Raw genomic sequence first — 12295 nt, 5'->3', positions numbered from 1 at the left:
GTGTATTATACATACACTCTTTCATTTGGAAATGATCATAATAGAGTTGATTGGTTTTTCTTTGTAAGAACTAAACTTAACACTCACGTTAAAGTTGAAGTTATTGAAGATGATAACAATGAAGTATCTAAGTGAGATGATGTATTTCAAATAGATGTGATAGTTGTTTCACATCGAGTTACTCCTTCTAACGAGTTAAAAAATACAAATTTTGATATCGTTGAGAATGCTTATATTGATGTTGATGTTGACGAGTGAAATTATATATTGATTACTAGTAGACATTATGAAGTAGAGGAAGATGATGAGATCAAAAAACTTTAAATTCAACAAAGAAGATGATGAAAATGAAAAGGACGATTCTAATTAAATGATATTACATTGATTTAGATGTAATACAATCATCATGTAACACAATTTGTTGCAACTCTATAATGCATTGTATTTTTTATATTTGTTGTGGTTTTGGGTTTAATGTTGGCAATTGTTGGCTTTAAAATGTTTAGTGTTGTTGTTATTTAATTAGTACTTAAAAGTATATTTTTATCAAGGTTTTATATCATTATTTTGCACTTGAAATATCAATAACTCCTTAACTAGAGCATGTTTTATTATAAAATGTCTAATTTATGGTAAATATTCATCTTAAATGCAGGCCTATCACATAAATTAAAGGATTAATTGATAAGTTCAACTATTGAAATTGAGAAGACAAATAGAGGGTTAAGCATAGAAAAGAGATGCTTGTTCAGTCCAAACTGGAACATTATTTAGTCATTGGGTCATATCTGGAGCTGTAGATCTTGGATTTTAATTTGGTTTATATGGCTAGAAAACTGAGACATAGGCCTAAAACATTAATGGGAGTCCAAGACTCAATTATGCTGTTTGGAAGTCCAAATCTTAGCAACAACGGAGAAGTCAAAATCTGTTCTGCAACCCAGACACTATTTAGTGTTCAGCCGATATCTTGAGTTCTAGAAGTCCAAATACACCAAATTGTTTTTTGTTGGAAAGCTGAGACAATTTTCTAGAACTTTCATGAGAACAATCTATTCAGATTCTAACATTAGCAATGATGTTTTGTCCAAACAAAAAGATAAGGATTGTCATCAAGTCAAGATGTTGCCATCCACTCAACAATTAGTTAACAAATCAATAGTTCTAAATTTTAGCCTATAAAAGGAGGCATTTGCTATGCATTTAAGCATGTTAGTTTTTATATCAAGATCATGTTCTTGCTCTCTTTCTCTTATATTTTTGTAATGTTTAAGTGTTGCTTTTATTAATCTCTTGTTTATGCTTTGCATTTCCTTTCCTTTACTTAGTTAACTTATATCTTATTTATGTTCTTATCTTGTTTATTTATGTTTCTCTTATACATTATGTTTAGTTACGTTTATTATGTGAAGGTGAAAAGGTTACACTAATGGTGTAAGAATAAGTATAGTATAAACTCAATATGGACTTTAATGTTTGATTCTAACATGTTTTGTATTTGTTATCTTGTTCACTTTTAGTACTTTACTTGTTAAATGGTTAATCTAGATTTATGTTATATAACCTTTGGTACAACAAATACTTGGCACTTTCGTAGACCAAACCATATGGTATCACTTGTACTATAAAATGAACTTGATTTGTTATTAACATAAGTTATAATCATGAATACCTGACAACATTTACAAGTATTAGCATTATTCGAATAAGATAACTAATGTAATCATGTTAACAATTTATACTCCGATTGGAACCTCTTTGTGTGTGGTTTCCAGTTGAGTAATAAAAAGAATTTATACTATACTTGTTTGAAATACTATTAGTAAATCCTCTAACCTTAAGATTTATTTTTATCATTGTTTAATCCTCACATTTATCTTACATCTCAAAGTCTTCTTTAAGTTGTTGTTGTTGTTATTGTTGTTGTTCTTGTTGTTGTTATTTATAATTTATATAGTTAACCTCTCTGTGGTTTGACCCCGGTCTTGACGGGTTATTTAATACTTCGTCACTTCTACACTTGGGAGAAGACATCAATATTTTAGTCGTGTCACTATTATGTATTTAGGTTGGCTAAGATACTATAATAAGAAATTTCTTTTTAAAAAATAGCGATGGAATCGCTGATGGAATTGTGCATGTTAAAGAAATCACCAATAGACATGCAATTTCATCAAAAAATCCAAATGGTTTAAGCAATGGACGTGCAATTTTATTGGAAAAATTCTAGTAAGTTTAAAATATGGTGATGGAATCGCCAATAAATGTGATTTTGTCATTAATGTCTTATAGGTTTTAGAAATGGCTACAAAATTGCCAATGGAATTGAAAAAATATTAAAAAATAATAATTAAATTTCCATGAGTGATTATGTTAACATATGTTGACATGTTAATATGCTAACAAAATCGATGAAAAAAATTCCATCGGTAATTTTAGGTTATAACCTGATCCCTTTATCTCCCATTTTCATCCTTGTTGCTAAAATTATCCTAAAAGTTGTCACCCCTCCCTTTCAACCCCCCCCCATGCTCTCCCCCCCCTCCCTATCCTTAGTGCACTCATCACCAATGTTGTAACCCATTTTTGGGTCCCTGCAAAAAAAAAAAAATAAATACATAAATTGCCAAAGAAGGTTAGAAAAAATAGCAGGAGGCAGAAGCGCTCGGAAAATGGTCAGAAAATTGGTCAAGGAGTATAAAAATACAAAGATTGGATTTTTTGACTGTATATTCTTGAAGGATGAGGGCCATGTTTAGAAGGAAATTTTGAAATTTTGAGGAGAAAAGCCCAAATTTGGATGTTTATGGACTTAATTGGATTTTTAATTGTTTTTATAGGAGTTTTGATTGCAAGAAAAATGGATTTTTAAGTCAATTTGGGCTTTAATTAGAAGAAATTTAAGTTCTGAGGCCAAAATATATTTTTTAGGATTTTATTAGGCCAAATCAGGGGCTTAATTGCATAAATATTGAAGTTTAATGGCCAATTAGGGGCTTAATTGTCAAAATCCGAAACCAGGGACCAATTTGAAAAAGGCGCAAAGATAGGGGGGCTGTTTGGAATTGATTGAGGGGCCTAATTGAAGAAATTGGAAGTTTATTGATCAATTGAGAGCTAAATTGCATAAATCAGAGGCCAAGGACTAAAATGAAAAAGGCGGCCAACTAGGCGGACGAGACCGAAATTGGCAGGGACGCAATTGAAAGGAACAAAAATAATTGGGGGACTGATGTGAACGTTGGCGCGTTTCTGGCGCCACATTTGAATGAAACAGCTCGTTTTATCCAAAACGACGCTGTTTCATGCGTTTTAGAAAAAAAAAAAAAAAAAGAGACCAAACGGTGTCGTTTTGAACGGCACTGTTTCTCTTCTTCTTCCCCCCCCCCGCAGGCGTAGTAGAGAAGAGGAAAACCGGGGTTTTTGTCCCCGCCTCTCTCCTCACGTGCTATGGCCCGACGCTCCACGCCTTGGGACCCCCGAAACCAAAGCCATTGGCCGACCACCCGCCGCACCACCGAAACCGAGAGAAGCACCTTGGCAGTGGCGCCTGCGGACCGACCGACCAGCACGCCTCGCTCCCCACGCGGTCATGCCCCGATATCCCTATAAATAGAGAAGAAACAGAGTGAGAAGAAAAAGGAGGAGGAACGAAGAGAGGGACCCGAAAAAAAACCGAGACAGTGAGAGAGAGAGAGACCGAAGGAGAGAGAAACCACCGAACTTAAGAAACAACCACCGAAAACCAAGTGGGGAGAAGCTTGGGATAGTTGAAACCGAGAGGGGACTCAAGAAGTGGAAACAGAAGCAAGCGAACCGAAGGTGTGGTCTCGGTCCACTTGGAAACCACCGTGAGCTAAGCCGCCTCCACCGCAGCCCCCGCCAGCAAGCCGCCGTCTCCGCTGCGCCAGGTACGTCTCCTCCCCCTGCACATTTTCTTGTTAATCCGGGCGCAAGTTTTGGCCTCTTGCATGCAGAATCGTTTCTGCATGCAGGAGGTGGGGGGGAAATTAATTCCCCCCGTTCGTTCTTTTTTTTTGTTGGGCCAGACAGGGTCTGGCCTAATGATATGGGTCTGGGCCGGTCCGGCCCAGACCAAAGTAGGTTGTTGTTGGGCCGAGTCCGGCCCAACGATTTTTGGGGCTGGAGTCCGGCCCAGTTAGTTAGGCCGACCTAGCCCATTTAATATATTAATATTATATTATATTATTATATTATGCATGTGTGTGTGTATATATATATACATTTTGTAAAAAAAAAATAATAATAAAAAAAAATTCCGAAAAGTAAAAAAAAAAATATATTGTTGTTTTTGTATACATTGAATTTTTTATACTATGGGGATATAATTTCAGTGTTTAACAACACTCGTTTTCGTAAAAAAAAAAAAAATGTTTTCTTGCGTGTTGCATACGGCCTATACTCTAACATGTTTTGAATTTTCTTTTTATATATATAAAAAAATAAAATATATTGGAAGCTTTGAAGGTGTGTTTTCGCATAGATTTCTTAAACACAAATTATTTTCTTGCATTTGTGGATTTTACAACATGTTTGTAAAACTCCAAAGAGTATTGGCCAATATTCCAAAAACTATAAAAAATCTTATTTTGGGAGGAGAAATTGTAGTTATTATTCACCGCTAATGTTTGGATGAAGAAATCCTTAAAAGGATGAACATCCAAAATATTATTGGGAGTAATAAATCAGCACACATGTTTGAAAGAAGCTTTGGTTGTAATCGAGGACATTTCAAAATTTTAATTTTTTTACTCCACGGTTTACGAGTCGTGAAAGTGTAAAATTGTTTTTTTTAAGAGTTGTGAATTTTTCTTCATTTTTTTTTCTTTTTCCTGGCGATTTACGAGTTGCCAACTCCTGAAATACTAAAGGAAAAACAAACTTTCATAGCACATGGAATCTCTTTAGGTTTCTATCCAAAATAAGCCGACGGGTTTAGAAAACACCAACACACCATAGACTATAGAGCAACCCAAACATCAAGCAGCTTACCTTAGGTAGGGCGTACTAGGGGTGCTAGTACCTTCCCTTTACGCAACCAGTCCCTTGCCTTAGAATCTCTGAAAGACCAGTTAGGGTTCCTAGTGACCAAATACTAGGTGGCGACTCCAAAGAACCAAATCATTAGAACACAACGAAAATCGCCAGCCGATGCCGCGCGCCAATTTTTGTGGGGTGTGACAACCAACAAAGTCTTCATTGCCCAACCCCGCTCTCTCTCTCTCATCATTGCCCATCCTCAATCTCTTCAAAGTAAGTCTCATCTATAAAGTGTTTGTAGTTGCCAAGAGAATATTGTTATTGTGTGTGTATGCTTTTAATTTTGTGTTATGCATTACATTATTTGTAATTATTATTATTGTTGTTGTGTGTGCTTATTTCCTACAATAAACATACTAAAATTTGAGTAATTATTATTGTTGCTACCAATTGTGTTGTGCATTATATTAATATTTAATTGTGATTTTGTAATTTTAATAGTTATTTTGTTTTTTTTTTATGTAATGTTTTTGACAATTAATATAATTTGTTTTATTATTGTTGTTGTTATAAACCTAAAACATAATTGTTATATTAAATGTTTAAGCCCATGATGATGATGATGATATTAATAGTAGTAGTAGTATAAAGTATTGAATAATTGAAACAAGTTGTTACACTTAGAAAGTGTGTTTTTTTTAATGTAGATTATTTTGGGATGTGTACTCCATTATTCAATGTAGAATGTAGATTTATTATATTGAAATTGAAAATTAACTAGTATAATATTTGGAGATATTGAGAAAAAAATTTAAAAAAAATCTATTTTTATCGTTGATTAAACTAGTAAAGGCTCATCTACTTCGAACAACAAAAGTGGAATCCCTTGTTCAAGAGATCCAAAGATTATCATGCTTCTCATGTTCTTTTGGCTCATGATTTTTACCCCCTTCCACCTATACCTTCATTTGTGTAGCGATGTATATATTGTTGTAAAATTAATATTGTAATGAATATTGAAATTAATAAAAATTTGATGTTCAATTATTGTGATTTTATTAGTTTTTAATTTAACAATTATATATAGAAAAAAAAAACTAGTAATTTTTTCAATGGATTCACACAAGAATATCATTGATGATTCCATTAACAATAAAAGCTCTATTTCATCAAAAAGTCACAAAATGGTTAAGCAGTTTTAGAATCTCCGATAGGTGAGCAAACCCCGTCGGGAATCAAATTAAGGACGAGAGATATATAACCTTGAGCCCTTAGCACTTGTGCGGCCATTCTCTTTGTCAATATGAAAACGGATCGAGAACTTGGAGCTAGTTTCTATAAATTGCTGGAAATATTATCATATGGTCTCCAAATTACGCATGAGTAACTTTCGACAACCTTATTTTGAATCGCTAAAATATTATTTGAAAACGGGTAAACCTAGGATATCTTAATTGAAATTTGAACAAGAAATTCAAAATGATTCGAGATCCTCCTCTTAGGGATAAAATTCACTTCACCTTATTTTGTTTTTTAAAATAGTACAGGACATACCCACTTTTCCGGCTAGAACAGAATTTACAAGCAAAATGGCGCCATAATATTACACCTAGCTTGATTGGATTGATCCCATGCAGCTCAAAACATCATAATGATACGTGGGGTCATATCATCAATGTTTCAGCTTCCCATGACCTTCGAGCTTTGGAAATATCGGATCCTAATAAATTCTCAGTACAATGTTAGGTCCCCAGCGGGACGGCAAAGTCAACAACTACTACCCTTTTGGATCAAGAGGGAACATTTTCTTGCAATTATTAAATGCTAGCAAGGGTTGGTGGAAGCTTACCCTTAACCCGCCTTGGACAAATTTAGTGAAGGGTGTTTTTTTTATATATATAAGTTTTTCCATAAAAGACTTTTTAAAAATTTAAAGTGTAATTTTAAGTGTAATGTCATTCAAAGGTTTTTTTTTTTTTTTTTACAAAAAACAAATTAAGTGTAATTTCTTTCTCTTTGCTTTACATCATTGCCGTAGCATATTGATCACATTACTTGCCATTTTTCAAGATGGCAAACTATCATAGATATTTCTATCGTTTTGCATCTACAGATAGATGTTTTTCCAATTACAAATTTTTTTTTTTAGCAGTCCATTAATGACCAAAAAAAAGCATACAAATACAACTAAAGCCCTAAAACATGCAAAATAAAACAAAGCAAGGACTAAATTAAACTAAAAACAAACATTAATCGTATTTTTTCACGTCTATAATAAATACCGATTCTATCAACATCTTGAACCTTTAATTTTGATAATATTTCTCCAAGTTGTATACTATGTCATAGATTTCTTCTCTCTCGTTTTGCCATCCTTGATTTCTTGGCCTCTTTCCTAGTATAAATTATTCTTTTTCCAAAATCCATAAGAGGCTTTCATTTGAAGCCCATCCATACACGAGTTTGAACTTTGAACGAAACCATAAGATTGTTGTGGCCAGTTTGGACGAAACCATAAAATTCATATTACATAGCAGGTTCCACTCATATTTCATCTTTCTACTCTTCAATTTATTTATTTTTATAGCAACTACTCTTTTTATATTTTAATAATGATTAAATCCCTCTTCTCTTTATTTTATTTTGTAAAGGTTCCTCCATTATAACATAATAAGTTAATTAAAACGTCAATATGACATCTTTTTGTCATAATATCAAGCTATATATGCTTTACAACTATTATTTTGTGGGATCCATAATAACTCTTCTATTTTTAATGTTTTATCTATTTGAGATAAAATACATAAATTATTAAAAAATATATAACTTAATTTAGAAAGATGGGTTAATTGAGTTAATATAATTCAACCCTTACATAAAAAAGAAAAGTTAGAAGGGTTTTTTTATATCATTTTATTTTTGATTTTCTATTTTAGTTTTTGCATTTTATTTTTATTTTCAAAATTTTGGAATTATGATATGAAAATTTGTTAGGTCAAGGATAAGTATCATCAAGGTACTCATGCCTAAAATATTTATCCCTAAAAGGGTTAGGTCAAGGCTAAGTTTAAGGTGCTATGAAATCAATCAAGGAAAGACTATAGTTCCTTGTATGGTTATTAAAAATATATTTTTTTAATATAACATAAAAATTATAATATAAACTCGAATTATAAATTTGGATTGTAAAATTATATGTAATTTTTTTTATTAATTATATATTGACAATTCTAGCCAAAATATTAAATTACATTTAAATTTAACGAAGAAAGTTAACATTATAATCAATGAGTGATCTAAATAAAATATGGGAGAGAAAGAAATAATATAAATCAGTAAATTAATAACATAAAAAAATAAATAGACTCAGAATAAACTTTTCAATATAAAAAAATCACTTAATTATAAGAAATACATATGAATCTAGTAATGAGTTCTAATATATTATTTTTGGGTTAGAAGCTAGTGAGCCTCTAGCATATATATATAGATCTTGAACCCAGATCCGTGCATTAAATTTGTTGGCTTGAAGCAAACAAGTACAGATATTGTGCAATCCATAGATGTGAATCCTCAAGCATTCTGTGTATCTCTATTCGCACCAGTACTTGCAGAGGACTTGTAGACAGGTAAAAATAATACATCAACATAATTATAGCAGAAAATATTTAATTTCTCTTATATGCCTTGGATTTGGCTAGAAATATATATATATGCGCTCTTCCTTTTAACCATCAGAGCCAATCTTCTACCGTGCATGTAGCTCTGAAATAGTTAGGTCATTTATAGATGATGATTCATGATTTCCTGATGAAGAGTCCACTTCGGGCATATTCCTTTCCGTGAAAAAACCAGGTTGCTTTGGGTCAGGCAATGGATTCTCACTCCCCAACATCAAAACCACAGATGGCATATTTGGTCTGTCTTCCGGCTTTTGTTGCACGCATAACAGACCCACATGAATGCATCTCAATACTTCAGATACAGAATACGGGCTATCTGACATATTTTCAAGAAGCTCCATTGACCTCTCTTCCGTCCACAGTTTCCATGCCTGGAAAACAAAAACTTGTTAGGATAAAAATTGTCAATACATAATTAAATTAACATGTTTAATTTTATCCTTACATGTCCAAGAAGATTATGGCAGTGATCCGGGTGGGAGAATCCTCTATTTTTCTTCCCACTTATTATCTCCAAGACTAAAACACCGAAGCTGAAGACGTCGGATTTCAGTGAGAAACGCCCATCAACAACGTACTCAGGGGGCATGTATCCACTGCGGAAAAACATTATCAGAAAAAAGTTTAAATGGTGCGGAGATAACAAAATAGGTGTAGAGTGTACTTACTATGTTCCGACCACTTTATTTGTGTTTGCTTCAATTTGGTCTCCTCCAAACAGTCTAGCCATTCCGAAATCTGAAATTTTGGGGTTCATATCCTTATCTAATAATATGTTGCTGGCTTTGAGATCTCTATGGATAATCCTTAGTCTAGAGTCTTGATGAAGATAAAGTAGTCCTCTAGCAATGCCACCGATAATGAGGTTACGTCTCTGCCAGTCCAGGAATTTGTTTCTTGTTTGATCTAATCAATTTATCATAATGTTATGTTATTCTGATGTATAAATGAAACATCATAGAACAAGCAATCTAACTGCAAGAAACTCTAACCAGTTCATGGGGTACAAACCGAAAATAAAATAATCTAGGCTTTTGTTGGGCATGAATTCATAGATCAACATTACTTCATCTCCTTGAATACAACAGCCAAGAAGTTTAACAAGATTTCTGTGCTGAAGCTTAGCTATCAAGATAACTTCATTCTTGAACTCTGTCAATCCTTGCCGAGAACTTTTTGAAAGTCTTTTCACTGCTATTTCTTGCCCATCAATCAATGTACCCTGCGAATCGTTATTTACTGAAGTTAGAATATCTCATAGTAGATGATCTCTCAGCTTTGAAGCACGTTGTTATATACCTTATATACCGGTCCAAAACCACCTTGTCCCAACTTGTTGTTGCTTGAAAAGTTATCCGTTGCTTTTACTATGGTGGCCAAATGAAACGATGGTAACTCCATGTCTTCCTCTATTTCTGAATAGCAGAAGATTGATCAGTTGTCAGCAATGATAAACGAACAGCTTCTCCCTATCAAAGCTAATTTGACTAACAACATGATCTAACAAATGCTTCATTTTGTTATCGATGACTAACATAAAATTCTACAATTTTAGTAATCTACCATGCATACTATATATATCAACAAGGTCCATGTTCTGGAATAAGAAGAATTGTCCAAAGTACACTACCTTGCTTTCTCTGCTTCTTTCTCCATATATAGAAGGTTAGTCCTACCGTAAGCACTCCAGCAAGGAGTGTGGAACCGAGTATGATTCCTAAAAGCTTCTTCTTGCCAGAATTTGTGTTTGACGTCGTCTGATCTGAAAACCCACAATAAACACAGAAAGGAGTTCTGTTTTATTTGTAAATAGAATGAGGAAATGAGGACACGAAGTTAGGAAAACATTTAAGGAACATACAACTTCCTCATTTAAAAAAAAAAAAAAAGAAAAAGAAACAGAGAGAAAGAGTGAAAAAAATACCTGTTTTCAAAGGTGGTGGCATCCTTATGTAGAGGTCTTGGCCCCCAGTACTAAACTCTCTCATATCAACCAATTCACCAAACCAGAGTATGCAGCCACTGCCTTCTCCTGTGATATTTGAATTTGCATATGCCGTGCAATTGCAGTTTTTTAGACACGTGTCCTTGCATTCTACTAGACTCGTGCTTGTATTATACCAGGAAAGGGATGTATCCGGCAACTTAAGCCCTATAAAATTCTGAAAGATGTCCTGTGTGCAATTCAATGGACTCCTTCTAGCACACCCTTCACTCCAATCTGTAGGAGATTTGGGTTCAAATCCTTCCAAGCAAGTACAATTGTGGGATTGATCGACCATTTTGCAAATCATATGTGCACCACATACTGAATATTTGTCACAGAGATCTCTTGGTGCCTTATACAAACTTGTCCAACCATTAGCTTGAATTGAACTTGCAAAGCGTTCCACGAATCCTGACTGATTCACAATTAACCTCGTCAACAATGGTCTCAGGATTTCATAACTATAATCTGCATGAGTCTTGTTCAAAATAAAATCATACTTCAAGAACTGATCTCGAGGCAGATCAGGAGTCCCGGTGAAACTTTTTCCATTCCATGAACCCAGCCTACAGTGCTTCAAAGTTCCATTCCTGAGGACTAGCTGTGGAAACCCCTGACGATCTATCCCAAATGAAAATTGGCCTGGACCAGGATCGTCTGCGCTCTTCCATGATGTCAGGTTTCTATCCACACCAGTTTGTGAATTCCCTCCGATCATCATTCCTGGTAGAAACGTATCACAAGGATATTCAAAACTCTGCCATAAAATGAAGTTACTATCCTTCCCATCTTTCACAACTAGATTTCCTGAATCCAATAGCTGCATAACTGGACTCTCAGCATTTGTTGTTTTTTTGGATGACCAAATTATTTTGTTGTTTCCGTTGAGAAGATGCAAAACTCCTTGCTGGGTGAAATTTAGAAATCCAGAACGATCCTTAAGCGGAATTTCTCTATTGGCAACCCAAATAACTTCTTTATGAGCTTCATTCTTGTACCATACTCCCAAAAATCGATTCATTGAATTTCCTGGGCTAAAAAAACCAAGTTCAAAAGTTCCATTTGCTGAAACTAGAGTACTCTCGCCATCTTTAATGGATTCGTTGGAAGTGATACTGTCTTGTGCAGCAAAGGCTAGTGATGAAAAGAGTAAGAAGATGAAAACCAAAAGCATTGTAATGCTAGTAAATGAATTAATCACGCCTGGACGCATAGTGATCTCCATTATTATCAAGCTTGTAGAGTGGTGGAAATAGCCTTATATGGCATGAACAGCAGTACAAGTGGGGGGTAGGGAGTAAAACCTTAACAGCTCACTGAAGTTGACCCATAGATCAATTGCACGTACATGAATTTATGTTTTTTTATGAATGAATTAATTCATTGATCAACGGAGAAAGAGTAGAAGTCTGTCATATTATTATTACTATTTCACTACTTCAAATAGCAACTCTAACTATTTGTTCTGCGCCAAATTTTAAGACAAACATTTACTGAAATTTATTAAATATACTAGGATTGATGCAGAGGATATGTTTTTAAGATCTCTCGAGAAAAGATTTATAAGATTTAGCGTCAGTTAATGTATAAACTAACTCTAACATAACTTTACCAGTTGGGAAAA

At 33.9% G+C, this 12295-nt stretch overlaps 1 protein-coding gene across 1 annotated transcript; it reads right to left on the bottom strand.

Annotated features, from left to right (window-relative positions):
- Positions 1–8419: 8419 nt before the first annotated feature.
- LOC118058578 (G-type lectin S-receptor-like serine/threonine-protein kinase At4g27290) lies at positions 8420–11868 on the bottom strand. Its single transcript, XM_035071292.2, has 7 exons — positions 10609–11868; positions 10315–10446; positions 9984–10099; positions 9696–9906; positions 9353–9590; positions 9130–9280; positions 8420–9055 (listed from the first exon to the last, which is right to left on the bottom strand). The coding sequence occupies exons 1-7, from the start codon at positions 11843–11845 to the stop codon at positions 8750–8752; spliced, it is 2391 nt and encodes a 796-aa protein (XP_034927183.2). The 5' UTR covers positions 11846–11868; the 3' UTR covers positions 8420–8749.
- Between the last annotated feature and the right edge of the window lie 427 nt (positions 11869–12295).

This window comes from Populus alba, chromosome 1, assembly GCF_005239225.2.
Source record: "Populus alba chromosome 1, ASM523922v2, whole genome shotgun sequence".
Classification (NCBI taxonomy): domain Eukaryota; kingdom Viridiplantae; phylum Streptophyta; class Magnoliopsida; order Malpighiales; family Salicaceae; genus Populus; species Populus alba.
This window is presented reverse-complemented; position numbering and strand designations above follow the sequence as displayed.

What these genes read in the sequence shown, in the direction of transcription:
- LOC118058578 (XM_035071292.2), bottom strand. Translation starts at nt 11,845, where the DNA reads ATGCTTTTGGTTTTCATCTTCTTACTCTTTTCATCACTAGCCTTTGCT. An exon ending in CCTAGATTATTTTATTTTCG is followed by an intron (nt 9,591 to 9,695) that starts GTTTGTACCCCA and finishes TAAATTGATTAG; the next exon opens with ATCAAACAAGAAACAAATTC. An exon ending in AATAAAGTGGTCGGAACATA is followed by an intron (nt 9,281 to 9,352) that starts GTAAGTACACTC and finishes GTTTTTCCGCAG; the next exon opens with TGGATACATGCCCCCTGAGT.